This window comes from Callithrix jacchus, chromosome 3 (assembly GCF_049354715.1).
Source record: "Callithrix jacchus isolate 240 chromosome 3, calJac240_pri, whole genome shotgun sequence".
Taxonomy (NCBI): domain Eukaryota; kingdom Metazoa; phylum Chordata; class Mammalia; order Primates; family Cebidae; genus Callithrix; species Callithrix jacchus.
The window spans coordinates 109055442-109072942 of record NC_133504.1 but is presented as its reverse complement, the minus strand read 5'-3'; the positions used below and the strand labels follow the sequence as shown (position 1 = coordinate 109072942).

The following is a 17501-nucleotide window of genomic DNA, read 5'->3' as shown; positions in this document are numbered from 1 at the left end:
AGTCATTTACCGAGCGCATTCCGCCGCCCGCAGGCTTGCGGGGAAACTTCCTTATTATTGTGACGCCGAAAACGGAGAAACCCCGAGCCCGGCGAGAGGGGCTGTGACAGTCGGAGTCCTAAGCTGCGGTTCTGCGGCTGCCGAGGTGCGCGGGGCGGGGGCCGGGGTTCCAGGGAGAGGGTCACGCGGAGCTGCAACCGCGCGGGGCCGCGTGCCGCCCTGGCACTGCCGTCAGCGCGCGGCTCCCGGAGGGGCGGCTGCGGCTCCTCCCGCGGCTCCGGCGGTGTCGGCTGCAGGCACCTCCATTGACGACCTGGGGCTGGGACGCGGGGAGGTCGGGGCGCGGCGCGGCGCCCGTAGGACCTCGCGTGCGCCTCCCTGGCGTCCTCGGGGGCTTGCCTTCTGGCCAGAGAGCCCAGTGCCGGGAAAAGCTAGGCAAGCCTTCAAAATGGGAGCGCCTCCCACCCGCGCTCGGCCGCCCGGCCGCCCTGCCGCCCCGCCGCCCCGCCGCCCCGCCGCCCCGGAGGAATTGCGACGCGGAAAGTCAAAAGGAGGATATTCCCCTTGCTCGCCCCCTGCCCCTATTTAAATTCTGGGGTTCCAGGGACATCTGTGCAGTGAGTTTCGCGGACGCTTTCACGCGAAATGGGAGCCGGTGAGGCCCCGGCATTTTGGAGAACCTCGGCAGCCTCGAGGAGTTTGCGCCGAGGACGGGGGCAAGACGTCCGAGTTGACAGCGCCGGCGGGGCGGCGAGGTGGCGGGGCTCGGCACCACCCACCTCGCGGAGGCCGGGCAGGCTTGCCTCTTCTGGGTCCGCCTCCTAGGCGGGGCCGGGGGCGAGGGTGTGTGCAGACACGTGTGTGTGTGTGTGTGTGTGTGCGCGCGCGCGCGCGCGTATGTGGACATGTGTGTGTGTGTGTGTGCGCGCGCCGAGACGTCGGGGGTGTCGGGGTTGGGACGTCCGGGGGCAGGTGAGACTTCGAGTCATATGTGAACGTGTGGAGTGGGCAAACCAGGACAACCAGACCGAGAGGAACATGTGTAACCTGAAACAGGTGAGCTTGTACAGGCTGTAAATGCGACTGTGCACGGAATTTGTGTTTGAAGCATGAGCTCCGGGGAATAAGTATTGGAACTTTGCTGTTGATCTGTCACTGTTTCTGGCTGCTTTCTGATTGCATTTACATTAGCTTTCAAATCAGCCCCATTAGGAAGTACCTTAAATTCAGAGAAAAGCCTTCCAGGATTTTGCTTGCATTCATCACGCACAGAATGCTTTGGGAAAGACGATTCAGAGCTCTCTTCCATTTTTATGTGTCTTCTGGCGCTTTCCACAAATAGGAAGCTATTTCTAGAACCTTTTATTTGATGATTTGATAAGATCAAGTGAGCTGATTTTTCAACTCTGGACTAGGGAGAAAGAAAAAAATAAAATGAGTTTTAAATGCAGTGATAGAGAGGGTATCATGTTTTAGTCGGCAGATTACTGTGAAACTCACCTTTTGTACTTCCCTTTTACCCTGGGGAAGAAGGGAGTAGCATTATAAATCAGAAAAACAAAGTATGTGGATTGCATATTCTACAGCAAAATAGTTCAATTACATATTCTACATCGTGGTCGCACCCCCTTCAAGGCTAGGAACCTTCTGTAAAAAGTATAACGCAGGAAACAAGGAGGACAGGTTAGAAACCTCTGGCAGAACTCCTTTGGCATGAAAACAAAATTAGCACTAGCATCCAGTTATACTTGTTCAGTAAGTAGCTGGAGTTTACTTTTTTGAAAAAAGAAACAGGGATTTCAGAATGTTCCATATTATGTGGTTGAAGCCATTGGTTTTAGCATTTCATTCTGAAGACCAAATTTTAATTTCTTAAGATTTGTATGATCAATTAAAATATTTTTATATTTAATGAGTGTAGTAGTACCCCTACTGGAGACACAAGATAGTTATGCTTCAGTTTTATAAATTAAAGTAATATTCTCCAGATTGAATAGGATGTTCTGCATAAAGAGGTAGAAATAAAGTTCTGACAATAATATCCTTTTTTTTTCTATTTAGATGGGGGTCTCGCTCTGTTGCCTAGGCTGGAGTGCAGTGGTGTGATCTGGGCTTATTGCAACCTCTGCCTCCCAAGCTCAAGCAAACCCCCTGCCTAAGCCTCCCAAATAGCTGAGACCACAGGTGTGCACCACCACGCTCAGCTAATTCTTTGTAGTTTTTGGTTTTGCCAAAAGACGAAATGGGGTTTTGACATGTCGCCCAGGCTGATGTCTAACTCCTGGGCTCAGGCTATCCACCCACCTGGGCTCCCAAAGTGCTTGACAAAAAATGTCTTAATACCATGCAGGATTTTTTCCTTTGAGATACATTAGGTCCCACTCTGATAATCTCTTCTCATTTTGCATGATGGAGGATGTGGTAATGAAAAGGGAAGGGCTGGCGCAGTGGCTCACACCTGTAATCCCAGCACTTTGGGAGGCCGAGATTGGTAGATCACTTGCGGTCAGGGGTTTTGAGACCAGTCTGACCAACATGGTGAAACCCTGTCTCTACGAAAAACACTAAAAATACAAAAATTAGCCAGGAGTGGTGGCAGGCACCTGTAATCCCAACTACTTGGGAGGCTGAGGCAGGAGAATTGCTTGAAACTGGGAGGCAGAGGTTGCAGTGAGCTGAAACCGGCAACTGCACTCCAGCGTGGGCGAAAGAGCCAGATTCTGTTTTTTTTTTTTTAAAAAAAAAAAAAAAAAGAAAAGAAAAAAGGAATGAAAGGAGACGATCTTCATAACAGTTGTGGCAAAACAAGCTATAATATGTATGATACATGGAAAAATAAATAAAATAGACAAAATTAAATTATTTCCCCAAAATTTCTCTTTTTAACAAAAAGGGAGATTTTAAAGTAATTCTGTTTTTACTATTCCCTATCAAATGTCAGGAATTTTTATAAGGTGATATCTATATCTCTAGTTTACTTCTAGAGATGACTGACATCGTTATAACTAGTTAGAGGTTATTTTACTGGTATTTAACCAAACTCCTGTCTTGAGATGAAATACGTGGTAATATTCAAGATTGAATAATTTAAAGATATTCTTATTTTCAGAAGTTAACTCCTGTCTTTTTGTTTACGATAACATGAAGACACTTTCTAGAGTTCTGTACTAATGTTATTTATTATTTCTTTAATTTGCAGATCTGCAAGGTGTGGTGGAATACTTCTGGCTCCTAGTCCATAGCCAAGTGTGTGACCTGTGGTGAGTTACTTAATTTTTCTGGACCTCAGTTTTCTCATCTTGTAAATGGAGTCCTTTACATACATTATCCTATTTAATCTCTAATCAATTCAGGTTAGGGTAGCTACCAGGAGAGAGACCGAAACAAATGTCAGTGTCTTCTGCTGCTCTAAGATAGTGAAGAAAACATGGTGAGCCCAAGAAGTAGGAGACCTGGTTTCCGGTCTCTGCTTTAGCCACTTAATTCTAAGAGGACCAAAGTTACTTGGCCTCTGAAGGCCTTAGCTGCCATTAAAATGAATTTAGGAATGTAAGTCTCTTGCTTAGAGGTAGATCAAATGGACTTTTAATAAGATGGTAAATTTGGTAATATAATTCTGTGGCTTTAGACATTTACTCCATTTAGAAATAGTATTTGTTGGTGGCAGGGACATGTATTTCTCTGTTAAGTGAGCTGGGTTTTATTGTTAGTCAGGGTGGGGAATCTTTAACATGATCTGGAAAATAAAAGTGGTAACAAGTTGAGATGGTAAAAGTTTTGGTTTTCTCAGAATGGGGGTCAGTTCACTAGGCATTTATCAAGCCTTTACTGTGCTCCTGTACTCTGCTGAGAATGGGAGGCACAAAGATGAGTCAAACCTGCTTCCTTCATGGAGAAACTCCCGGTCAGCACGTGGTCAGGGTGTTAGTGGAGGAGGTACGGGAAAAGCCATACTGCCTCTACAGTACTTTGCATTTTTTTGTATTGTGAAGGGTTTGTGACCATAAAATAATGCATGTCATATATATTAAGGAACAACAATAAAAGGACAGAAGCAGAACATCAGCCATGATAGTCAAATGTCTCCCTTTCCTCCCTTTCCAGATGGTTCCCGGTATTCCTACTGCCTCTACAATCATTTCCCTGTATTTTGTGTTTGTGATTTGCTTTTCTTCATAGTTTTTGTTACCACTGATGACTGTTAATCTCCAAATAATATATTTGTTATACTTGTGTTTGAACTTTGTAAAAATGCATCATACTCTGAATTCTTCTGTGACTCAACACTTTTTAAGATTTAGTTACAATGATGCTTATAGATGGAGTTTATTTTTCACTGCTGTACAGTGTTCTGTTTTACGCATGTGCCACACCATATCTGTTTTCTTATTGATGAATATATGTGTTTTTTTTTTCTATTTCAAATAATGCTGGAATGAACATTCTTATACATATATCTTGGCACATATGTTCATTGGACAGTAAGATAGCCACTAGCCATGTATGGCTACTTACATTAAACTTTATTAAAATATTAAAATTTCAGTTCTTCACTTGTGCTAGCCACATTTCAAGTACTCAATAGCCACATATACCTACTGGCTACCGTAAAGGACAGTGCAAATATATAGCATTTTCATTATCGCAGAAAGCTCTAAGTTTCCATATTTTACTCATCTTTGTGTCTCCATTTCTTAGTGTAGTACAGGAGCAGCATAGATGCTTAGTAAGTTGGACAGTGCTGGTCATATGCCCACGAGTGAAATTACTGTGTGGGGAGGTATCCACATCTTCATCTTCACTAGAGAATGCCAACTTGTTTTGCCAAGTGGTTATGCCAGTTTATATTCCCACCAGCTGCCCATGAGGGTCCTGGCTGTTCTATATCCTTGACTTAGTATTGTTAGACTTTTCAATTCTTGCCAGTCTGGTTGGTATCTTTTGAAGGCAGCCCACAGCTTAAGCAGACAGCAGAGATGTCATTCTTCCAGCTTCACAAAGCCCAGCACCAGGTATTTAAGGCACCACCTGTGAGGGGATGATCAGGAGAGAGAGGGGAATGTTTCCTGTGTTGGCTGAAGGGGTCAGAGGACCAAAGTCCAGCTAAAGTGGAGGAAAGAGAACACAGCAAGGAGTGGATTCACATTGTTGAAAACTTCTCTATGCCTTCTATACCATTTCTCCCTTTGGTAGGAACATTGATAATAAGGCAAGTCATTAAAATGAATCTTTTTTGTTATCAGAGATTCTGCATTTTTGTTTTGGCCCCAAATTTATTTAAAGCCCGAATTTGGAAGTACCTGAAAAGCACTGAAGGTTTTCAACATCGTCTTTTCCTACTGTTGAAAGAGACCCTCTACATGTATACAATATTCAGGTAATTGCTTCTAAGCTTATTTGAAAGGAAGCTTATCTCTGTTTTAAATGAGATTAGAAGTCGTGCCTGAGTGTTATTTAGGTCTCAGAGCCTTTCAAACAAAGGAATAGGAATGAGTTAGGCTGCTGTGTTGTAGTCGCATAGTCTAAGACAAAATTTAGGAACTGAAGGTTGTCTTTAGCATTCAATTCACTAGAGGTAGTAAAAAGAGATTTATCACTCCACTGCCCTCCACCCATGCCCTCACCAGTATTTAAAAGCAAATGCACATGAAAAAACATCCTCCTAGCAACCTCAGATCCCCTTCATGAAAGTTATGGCAGATGGTAGTGAAGCTGCTTTGCTGTAGTACAGATTTGGCAGAATGCAGCTAGTGCTAATTGCAGTGAGGAAGACAGGAGTCACAATCCCAGCCTCTTTTGGGAATTGGCCTGTCGGCTGAGGTCTCAAAGAAGAGCACCAGGAGTAGGAGTAACATTGACTAATGCAGCTGACATTTACTGGTCACTTACTAGTATGGGCCAGGCACCATGCTAAGCCCTTTTACATGCATTTCCTCATTAATCCTCACAATACTCTAGCACCCTTCTCCCAATTTTGGAGGCGAGAAATGAGGTTAAAGTAGGTAAACATCTTTCCCCAGGTTTCACAGCTAACATAGTGCTTGGATTTTAGTCCTTTGGACCCGTAAGCCCTGCTAAGATTATCTTGAATCTCTTACCAAGAATAGATGAGAGGGACTCAGGAAAGTGCCAGGTTGACATTGAGAGAAAGTTGTCCTTCAGATGTGGTCCTTCTGCTGTTTCATCATGGGGAAATAAGAGGCAGGAGATGCAGCCAAGGGGGCTCATGTAGGTGCTGAGGGAAGTGTAGTTCTACATTTTGCAGCACATTTCATAATAGTGTGTTTTGAAGGAAAATAAAATGATTCTGCTCTTCGAGGAGCAAGGAGGAGAGTGAATGAGGAAAAATGGGTATAAGGATCTTAGACATCAAAACGCCCAGTGATGCAGACCCTTGCTGAAACTAGACCTTTAAAGTCATGGACATCAGCAGCTACAAGACTTAGGGGTCCAACTGGAGTGTACTTTGAAGTGAAAGCTGTGTTAATGGCTGGTTTCTCTCCACATTGAATTTCTCTCCTGAAAGTTAGATGATTTTAGTTGCCTTCTGCTTTAGTTCTGGCAGAGCATTGTGATGACCTAGACCATATTTATAATTAGGATTGATAGTTGATTCACAAGCATACATCTTGTTTGTGGTTGCTGTTTAATTCTCTTGGTAGGCAGTTTTTATTTGACTACTTGAAGATTCCATTACTGTAACTCAGTTGGGAAGAATTTTTGAAGTTTTCTTGAACAGTAGTCCTTTTTATTATCTTTTTGGGTAAATTGTTTTTACTAGTCAGTCAGGGATGAGGCCATACTTCAGGCTGTTTACACAGGATTGTTCTTGGCCAAAGAACCTAGAACTCAGATGACTCTCAAGGACTGACTCATGCCCGATAAACTACAAAAAGCTAATAGACCAAGGATACAAAATTAATAATGAGAAGTAGAAATTCTGATAAGACTGAGATGCTTTGGTTAGCTGGTCACAATATTCTATCCCAGGAGTAGAATTTACCCTAGAAGCCAAGTTATTTAAGGTTGCTTGCTAAGCAAAGCAATTGGTCGGGTGAATTTAATGTCAAGTGTTATGGAATCTGATCCACCCATCCACTTTTAGGAAATACTTCCTTAGCAGATCAGATAGCCAGGTTGATCAGGGTCCCTGTTTTCTCTGGAGAGTGCTGCAGACACACTGGGATATCTGGCCGTTTGGTTATCTGCTTTCTAAGCTCCTTACTATACAGCATAGCATAGTGTCTCTGTTTTTTACTTTAATTCATCTTTTTTTGTTTGTTTGTCTAACTTTCTTCATCTGTAAATTAGAGACGATAATGACAGTACCTGTCTCATAGAAGATGAAATGAGCTAATATCTGTGAAGCACCAGACCCAGAGTAAGCTCAAATTAGATCTTACCTGCTATTATTATTAATAATGTAATTTTTAATATTATCAGTCAGGAGTTTATTTTTTTGCAAGTGAAAGTTTATTTTATTGCAAGTGAAAGAAACCCAATTCAAACAAGCATAAACAAAGAAGGGACTTGTTATACTCTGTATGTTGTTAGGTGAATACCATATTCGTGAATACAGAGCCATTGTTTCTGAGGAAATACAGAGTTAGGTTCCTCTAGGCTCTGGTCAAGAGATTTTTATCAGGCAGCTGACCTTGTTTTATGTATGTTTCTGTCTAGACAGCCTATTTAATATGTATTTCTTACTAATAATTATACACAATATTTCTTGGTAATAAAACATTAGTTGAAAAGGTTTAACATTTTCTTGGCCCTGTGTAATGTGACGTGTTTTTGACTTTCAGTCTCGCATCAGTGCTTTCCACTGTGATTTCTGCTTTTCATTGGTTGTCATCTCATGAATCCACAGATTTAATTGCTTTTCCATCATATCTATAGCTTCATCATGCATTATGGATGTTACTTTAGTGTCTCCAGAGAGGCCTTATATTACAGATCAGCAGATTTCCTTTTCCATTTTTGGATGTACTTACTTGTTGATTCATTAACATTGAACTCACAGCCAATAATATAACTCATGCATGAAAGAAACTTACCTAATACACATTTTTTTTCTCTGTTAAGGCATATCACAACCTTCTTGCACCTAAGAACGCTAGACAGGTAGGAGAGATAAGACATTTATGAAATGTCAAAAATGAAAAAAGCCATTAATATGGATAACAGCAATTGAGCAAGTTGGGAAAAATAAATTATTTCTAGATTATGTTATCTTGCTTATCTATTTAAATGTAAATCCTTACACCACCAACCACCACCACTACCCTGCCAGTTTTTCATTTTATCTCTGCTTCCCTCCCCACAATCTTTGCAGTTAAGTTAAAGGATAACATTTAATCTTAATACTTTTTTAGTCTTGGGAAGAAGCAGAACTTTCTGGTTAAGACAGCAAATTGAGATTCAGTTTTATATTTTATTTTGGGCCTTTTCATGCCTTTCCTGAAACCCTGAAGAGTTCAAAGCATACATCAGGATTACAATCAGGCAGTTTTAAAATTAACTTATATACAAATTAAGGTCATTGAGTTAAAGCCATAGTACTTTAATTATTGTCAAAAAAAGTTGAAAGTATTAGCTTCTTCTGTGTTGTAATCTTTAATTTGTAGCCATTTGGCCATGCATTTGCCTTGGGAGAAAGGAGTTTGTCATTTTAAAAGCTGACTTTGCGCAGAACAGCCAGTTAGCTGTGTCCTTCATACGTTGACAGTTCTCTCCTGTGGACTGGCTGATATATTCAGCTTTGATGTGTTCTCCTGGTAGTATAATTCATAGTAACTCTTCACCATTTCCATTAGAATCCATCCTCTTTTCATTTGGATGAAATGACTATCCCAATAAAAAGATTAGGCAAGACACCTTTGAAGTCTGCAATCTTGTCTTGAAATCCTGATATTTTGACCTGTAGGACTAAAAGAGTGATTCTCAATACAGAGAGAGTAGCATGTTTAAGAAATATGGTTAGGGAGAATGATCCAAGATGGCTGATCGCTAACATCTCGGGATTGCAGCTCCCAGTGAAAGCGCAGAAAATGAGAGGACGCCACACTTTCAGACAAATTTTTGTCACTCACGGACCAGAAGATTCCCAGTGGAGGAGCCTCACGGATTGCCAGCGTGACTCTTGTGGCTGGTGCAGTGGTTTTGCCGACACCTCGGTGGGGCAGCTCTTGGTGCAGAGTAAACGGGACTGGTTCCCCTTCTGACCAACGTTTGGAGCTCTGGGAAGGCAGAGTCACCTATTACGGACTCAAGAAGGAAGCCAGATTGGAGATTCCCGCCAGAAAATCACCATCAGTCTTAACACCACTGTTTTGGCTGGCACAGTGGGTTGCTCAGATTTCGGCCCTGGGAATTAACAACTTGGACGTCCACTCAGAGACCTAATTTGAAAGTTGGTAATTACAAAGACGACAGGTGGATAAATTTACAATGATGGGAAGAAACCAGCATAAAAAGGCTGAGAATACTCAAAATCAGAATGCCTCTCCCTCTAAAGAGGATCACAGTTCCTCATCAACAAGGGAACAAGACTTGATGGAGAACGAGTGCATTCCATTAGCAGAATCAGACTTCAGAAGGTGGATAATAAGAAACTTCTGTGAGTTAAAAGAACATGTTCTAGCCCAATGTAAAGAAACTAAGAACTTTGAAAAAAGGTTTGACGAAAACCTAATGAGAATAGACAATCTAGAGAGGAATGTAAGTGAATTAATGGAACTGAAGAATACAATATAGGAACTCTGAGAAGTATGCACAGGTTTAAACACTCGAATTGATCAAGCAGAAGAAAGGATATCAGAGGTTGAAGACCAACTTAATGAAATAAAATGAGAAGACAAGAATAGAGAAAAAAGGATAAAAAGGAATGAGCAAAGTCTCCAAGAAATATGGGACTATGTGAAAAGACCGAATTTATGTTTGATAGGTGTACCTGAATGCGACGGAGAGAATAAATCCAAGCTGGAAAATACTCTTCAGGATATTCAGGAAAACTTTCCCAACCTAGCAAAGCAGGACAATATTCAACCCCAGGTAATACAGAGAACACCACAAAGATATTCCTTAAGAAGAGCAACCCCAAGGCACATAATCGTTAGATTCACCAGGGCTGAAATAAAGGAGAAAATACTAAGGGCAGCCAGAGAGAAAGGTCAGGTTACCCACAAAGGGAAACCTATCAGACTCACAGCAGATCTCTCAGCAGAAACCCTACAAGCCAGAAGAGAGTGGGGGTCAATATTCAACATCCTTAAAGAACAGACCTTCAGCCCAGAGTTTCATATCCAGCCAAACTAAGCTTCACAACTGAAGGAAAAAGAAAATCTTTTATGAACAAGCAAGTACTCAGAGATTTTATTACCACTAGGTCTGCTTTACAAGAGCTTCTGAAAGAAGCATTACACATAGAAAGAAACAACCAATATTAGCCTTTCTGAAAATATACCAAAAAGTAAAGAGCATCAACATAAAGAAGAATTTACATCAACGAATAGATAAAACAGCCAGTTACCATCAAATGGCAGTAATCCTAAATTTAAATTGACTAAATCGCCCAATCAAAAGATACAGCCAAAACCCAACAGTATGCTATATCCAGACCCATTTCACATGCAAGGATACACAAGGACTCAAAACAAAGTGATGGAGAAAGATTAACCAACTAAATGGAGAGCAAAAATAAATAAATAAATAAATAAATAAATAAAAAGCAGGAGTTGCAATTCTCGCATCTGATAAAATAGATTTTAAAGCAACAAAGATATAGTGGTAAAAGGATCAGTGCAACAATAAGAGCTAATGATCCTAACACCCAGATACATAAGACCTATAAAGAGATTTAGACTCAACGAGACAGAAAATTAATAAGGATATCCAGGACTTGAACTCAGATCCGGAACACGTAAACTTAATAAATATCTATAGAGCTCTGTGCTTTAAATACACAAAATATACATTCTTGTCAGGACCGCATCACACCTACTCATGGGTTTAAATGATATATTGATCAGCCATTATTAATACCCATTTTTAGAATAAAGCAACATTTCCGTTCTCTCTTCCTCTTTTTCTTCCTCTCCTTCACTCCTTTTTTTTCTTTCCTTCTCTCCTTTCAAAAAAAAATGAGAAAGATGATCTAAGCAAAAAAATAAAAAATAAAATAAAATAAATAAAAGTGGTCCTATCTGATGGGCAAAACTGCTCTGCAGAATGGAGGTCTGACTGTCCTCCTTAGGCAAAAAAAAAAAAAGAAAATATGGTTAGAAAAGGATATTCAGAATTATAATTGAAATGTATATTTGGAAACTGGCTAGATTGTGTGGCTCACACCTGTAATCCCAGCACTTTGGGAGGCCAAGGCTTGAGTGGATTACTTGAGGTCAGGAGTTCAAGACCAGCCTGGCCAACATGGCAAAACCCCTTCTCTACTAAGATAACAAAAAAATAGCTGGGCGGCATGGCACATGCCTGTAATCCCAGCGATTTGGGAGGCTGAGGCAGGAGGATTGCTTGAACCTGGGAGGCAGAGTTGCAGTGAGCTGAGATTGCACCACTGCACTCCAGCCTGGGCAACAGAGCAAGACTTGGTCTCAAAAAAAATAAAATGTATTATTTGGAAACTGAAATGTAATCTGAATGTACTTAAGATCAATCTTCTGCACTATTTGTTCTTAAGATGGGTCTCACTCTGTTTCTCGGGCTGGAGCGCCATGGTGTGGTCACAGCTCACTGAAGCCTTGACCTCTTGCACTCAAATGATCCTTTCACCCCAGCCCCCTGAGTAGCTGGGACTACAGGTGTGTGCTGATCCACTTGACTGATTTATTTTTTTGCAGACACAAGGTCTCACCCTGTTGCCTAAACTGGTCTCAAGCTCCTGGGCTTAAGCTATCCTCTCATCTTGGCCTCCCAAGGTGTTGGGATTATAGACATGAGCCACTGTGCCTGGTCACTGTTTTCTTTAATATCCAGATAAAGTGATTCAAGCCCAAAGCCATGCTGATTAGACATTTCGTGTCTTCCATAAATTTCTCAGAATTTCTGAGGGGATGAAGAATGTTTAGGTTCTCCTATTGTGGCTCATCCAAAACTATTGCTCAGTTGTCAGTTTTCAGGAGGGGTTCTGCTGGCTTATTTTCAAGATTCTTTTTCTTCATGCTTGGCAAAATAACAGTTATTGTAAGGGTGTTGTGTCTTTGATAGAAGTTTGGGATTCTCAAAAGTAGTTAAAGAATAGGCAACAACTTCAAACTCAGTGTTAGACACCACTGTACTCAATATTAATCTGCCACAGAGAATCTACTGTTTACTGGCCAGGTTCCAAACTTGCAGCCATAATACAGGTTTCATTCAGTCTGTCTCTCTCTCTTTCTTTCTTTTTTTTTTCTTTTTTGAGATGGAGTCTCACTGTGTTGCCCAGGCTAGAGTGCATATGGCTAATCTCGGCTCACTGCAACTTCCACCTCCCAGGTTAAAGCGATTCTTCTGCCTCAGTCTCCTGAGTAGCTGGGACTATAGGTGCACGTTGCCACACCAGGCTAATTTTTTTTTTCCTGTATTTTAGTAGAGACAGGATTTCACTGTATTGCCCAGGCTGCTCACGAACTCCTGAGCTCAGGTAATCTGCCTGTCTTGGCCTCCCAAAATCCTGGGATTACAGGTGCGAGCCACTGTGCCCAGCCTTTTTTTTTTTTGAGATGGAGTTTCACCCTTGTTACCCAGGTTGGAGTGCAATGGTGCGATCTTGGCTTACTGCAACCTCCACTTCCTGAGTTCAAGGTATTCTCATGCCTCAGTCTCCCTAGCAGCTGCGATTACAGGCACCTGCTGCCATGCCTGGCTAGTTTTTGTATTTTTAGAAGAGATGGGGTTTCATTATGTTGATCAGGCTGGTCTGGAATTCCTGACCTCAGGTGATCCACCTGCCTTGGCATCCCAAAGTGTTGGGATTACAGGCATGAATCTGGCCAGTTGCTCTCTCTTAATTTAGTATCTTAAATAGGAGCATCTACTATTTTATAAAGCAGGCTTGGGATTTTCCCCATCTCCTTTTTTCTCTAAATCCTGGACCTTTCTTTCAAAACCAGAGAGGTGCATGGGGTATTTTCCAAACAGAAGATCCACTGACTTAATATTTCCAACTTTACTCATAAAGAGTCAGAAGAACTTTTGAAGTTACAGTATTTCGTTTCTGACCAAAGCATTACATAAAGCTTCTTCTCTTATGTCTTTGTAGGCAGGAATAAAATATTGAAAACATTGCTGCCTCCCCCATGTTAAACTCTAGGGGTTGTTCCCTCCTCTTTTCCATTCTAGGAAAAATACTTTCATGAAGGCTTTTGTGCCTGTTACTTTGGTAATGACCATTCTCACAATTAAACTCAAGAAAGTCTTATTTGCTGGTGTGGACATGCAGAGGCAGTAGACATTTAGCAAGAGAAAGGAGATTTAAAGACAATTTAAAAGTCTTTATTGAGATATAATTCACATACCATAAAATTTATCTAAAGTGTAAAATTTAGGGGTTTTTAGTATATTTGGCATGTTGTAAATCCATCACCACAACCTCAATTTAGAACATTTCACCACCTTCCAAAAGAACAGGTATAGTCACTCCATTTTCCTCTTTCCCTCCAGTCCTAGGCAGAGACTAGTGTATTTTCTTTCTCTGTAGATCTGCCTGTTCGGTACATTTCATGTAAGTGGAATCATTTAATTTGTGGACTTTCGTGAGTGGCTTCTTTGATTTAGCGTAATCTATTCACAGTCCATCCATATTGCAGCCAAATAATATTCCATTGTATAGACATATTTTCTTTAATCATTCATCAGTTGATAGGTAGTTTGGTTATTTCCTTTTGATATTGTGTATAATGCTGTTGAGAACATTCCTTTATGAGTATTTGTGTGAACATAGTCTTGCAGTTCCCTTGGGTTTATAACTAGGAGTGAAATTGCTGGATCATGTGGTATTGCTATGTTTAGTCTTTTCAGGAACTGCCAGACTCTTTTCCAAAGTAGCTGCACCATTTGACATTTTTACAAGCCAATGTAGGATGGTTCTGATAGCCCCGTATTATCACCAACACTTGTTATTACCTGGCCATCCATATGGTGTGAACTGGTAGAGAGAGATGAGATTTTTTTGTTTGTATGAAAGGGAAACATGAATTTTTAAAAGGTACTGAAACTTTAGGCTAGTGTCAGCAGTAATGGGTTAAAAGTTGATTACTTGCTGAATAGAAGAGGCCTGTGTTATACTGTGTTATACTATTTGTTGAAGGAGATTAAAATCTGTTTGGGGAGTTAAGTTATAAAGATATAAGGAGAAAGCTACAGGTTATGCAGTATAGTAGACATGTCAGGGGGATGCAGGCTGACTGTCGCTGCAACAATTCCAGAGTCTCTCAGGTAGGAAGTGCAGCTTGACTCAGATCTGGAACCAAGGGCAAAAGGGAATGGCAGAGAAGATAACTTTTTTTTTTCTTCCATTTGTCATCTTCACTTCAAGTGGTGAAATACTACTAACCAAGCTAATATTAGGGTACCTAAAGTAGTTAATTGGTTAAAAAAATTTTTTTGAAGTTAAATAAGCAGAAAATTCAAAGGAATGGTGCATTCAGAAAAAGGATAAGGTGAAGTCTTGAGAGTAATTTCAAACTGTTACTAAGTTAATGGTTTGCCAAGTTTGTTTCAACCCCTCTCCTGTACTCAGGATTCCTTAGCAGTCATCTGAAAACCATATTCTGTCTGTTCACTCATTCATTTAAATAAATGCAATTTGTTTAAACATGTTTTTAAACTTTTGTTAAAGTATAAAATTGCATCATTATAATGTAACTGCTTTCAACAGTATTAATATACTTTATTTTGAGATGTAAGATATCTGAAGAATATTAAGGAGAGAGTTATTTCTTAAGTTGGTTACATTCATTATTTGATTTTCTATGACCTATTTTTTTTTTAATTAAAAATTTTTTTTTAACTCTCTCCTAGGCTACATGATTCCCTGAAAGATAAGAACAATGTTATGTTGGGGATATTGGTCTCTGGGCCAACCTGGTATCAGCACCAACCTGCAGGGAATTGTGGCTGAGCCCCAGGTGTGTGGGTTCATATCTGACAGAAGTGTCAAGGAAGTGGCCTGTGGCGGAAACCACTCTGTGTTTCTGCTGGAAGATGGGGAAGTTTACACATGTGGTTTGAACACCAAGGGGCAGCTTGGCCATGAGAGGGAAGGAAACAAGCCAGGTGAGTACAGCTTGTCTGTGTTGATTTTCGGTGAGAATGGAAAGTTGGCAGAGGAGCTGGTTGGAGCTTTCTCCACCAAGTATTTAGCTTTCAGGGAGGCTCTTTTGAACAGTGCAGGGATTTGAACCATTGTGTCTAATTCAAGCCTTTTGATGGAAAAACAGACCTTTCCTTTCCTTTTCCTTTTGCTTTCTTTTTCTTTTCGAGATAGGGTCTTGCTCTGTTGCCCAGGCTTGCGTACGGTGTTGAAATCTTAGCTCACTGTAACCTCTACCTCCTAGGTTCAGGTGATTCTCATGCCTCAGACCCCTCAGTAGCTGGGATCACAGGCATGGGCCACCACAAGACTTTTTATTTTTCATCTTGTTAGCAAACGTATGTAATATCAGTTATCCGGGGAGGGGAGGTGACTAGTTAGTTCAGAGTTAGAGAAATAGATTTTCCCCAGTGTATTAGTTTTCATGCTGCTAAGACATACCTGAGACTGGGCAATTTATAAAAGAAAGAGGTTTATTGGATTTATAGTTCCACGTGGCTGGGGAGGTCTCACAATCATGGCAGAAGGTGAAAGGTATGTCTCACGTGGTGGCAGACGAGAAGAGAACTTGTGCAGGGGACTCCCATTTTTAAAAATATTGGATCTCATGAGACATATTCACTATCTTGAGAACAACATGGGAAAGACCTGCCCCCATGATTCAGTTACCTCCCACTGGGTCCCTCCCACAACACTTGAGATTTCAAGGTGAGATTTGGATGGGGACACAGCCAAACCATATCACCCAGTAATTTAATGCTGAGAATTATGACAGTTTTTTGAACAGGTAATCCTCACACAATCACGATTAGAAGTTTTACTTCCTGATTACCTATATTCATTTCTTTGTTTCTGCACTGTGCTCTTATTATATGTTTTGTGTTAAGCAGTGTAATTGGTGTTGTGAGTGGAGGGATGAATGAAATACAGTGATGATGTGGCTGCAGTGATCCCTATGGCAAATGCTGTCATGGAAGTATGTGTGATGTAAGTTGAAGAATACACCGGAGGTGTAGGGGAGGGGAGATTGGTTCTGCCTTTGGGGTTTGAGTAGAACGTTGGTGAGTGTGTTCATGCGTGTGCACTTGGGTGTATGAATGAATGTGGCAGCATGACTAAGCTTACTGAACACCTGATACCCAGTGGTATGGATATAAAGGTGCAAGACTTGTTCAGGGCGTGTTGAATAGTGTGGTGAGATTCTGAAGAGAGGGTGATAGAAGAGGATAAGCTGGAAAGGTACAGGGCTAATTGGTTTTCTTAAATATGAATGCTTTTAATTGATTTATAACAGGTGCTGCACATACTTAAAGTTTGCTGATTTGAGTTTTTTCCTTCTATTTTTACTTTTTTTTGAGACAGGATCTGGCTCTGTTGCCCAGGCTGGAGGACAGTGGTGCCATCTTGACTCACAATCTCCGCCTCCTGGGCTGTACCCATCCTTCCATTCTCAGCCTCCTGATTAGCTAGAGCTACAGGCATGCGCCAACACACCCACTACTTTATGAATTTTTTTAAGTAGAGACGGAGTTTTGCCATGTCCAGGCTGATCTCAAACTCTTGAGCTCAAGCAATCTGCCTGTCTTGGCCTCCCAAAGTGCTGGAATTACAGATGTGAGCCACTGCTCCTGGCCCTATTTTTACTTTTAAAGAATCTAAGTTTGACTTTCAGTATATGTGTAGCATAGATTTATAAGGTCCTCTTAGAAGCTATGATGTGTAAGTGAGTCTCCTTTTGCTGAGAAATTGCAAGGTAGGGTCTTAAATTGTGGCCACATGTTTGTCACACTGGCATAGGTGGGTGCCTTTTTTTTGTTACCTGCTGTCCTTTTCATTCAATTCAGATCCTTCCAGACACTGAAGCTTCGTTAAAGAATAACCTTGCAGTTTTTTCTAGATGATTTTACCATTTTATTTGGCATCAGTATGAATTAAATTTTTTCTCTGACATTGTCTCCCTCTTCTCTATTCCCTTCCAACGTAAGTGACTGTGTTCCATAGTTTCCCTGCCCAAATGTTAGTGTAAATGTGTAATTGTTAATTTTTATGTTGACTGTTGGAGAGAGGGCTGCAGGGCTTGGGCAAAATTGTGAAGGATGTGAAGTGTGCCTTATGGGCTTCCACTTCTTCATTCTGTGCCACCAGGTTCCTTCAGGAAGCCTGGTTGAGACATGCACCAGGCCTGCTCATCTGG

The 17501-nt window shown here is 41.1% G+C and overlaps 1 protein-coding gene across 10 annotated transcripts in view; it reads left to right on the top strand.

Annotated features, from left to right (window-relative positions):
• The first annotated feature begins 31 nt into the window (after positions 1–31).
• HERC3 (HECT and RLD domain containing E3 ubiquitin protein ligase 3) overlaps positions 32–17501 on the top strand; it is a 110941-nt gene continuing 93471 nt past the window's right edge. For 2 of the 10 annotated variants that reach the window (XM_008992994.5, XM_002745598.6), the window contains exons 1-3: positions 32–145; positions 3200–3260; positions 15016–15270. In XM_008992994.5, coding sequence (XP_008991242.1) covers positions 15045–15270 — 226 coding nt within the window. In that variant the 5' untranslated portion in view covers positions 32–145; positions 3200–3260; positions 15016–15044. Of the gene's footprint in view, positions 1057–3199; positions 3261–5243; positions 5378–15015; positions 15271–17501 lie in introns of all 10 variants that reach the window. The other 8 variants (XM_078366836.1, XM_008992992.5, XM_078366837.1 and 5 more) reach the window with 6 other exon arrangements.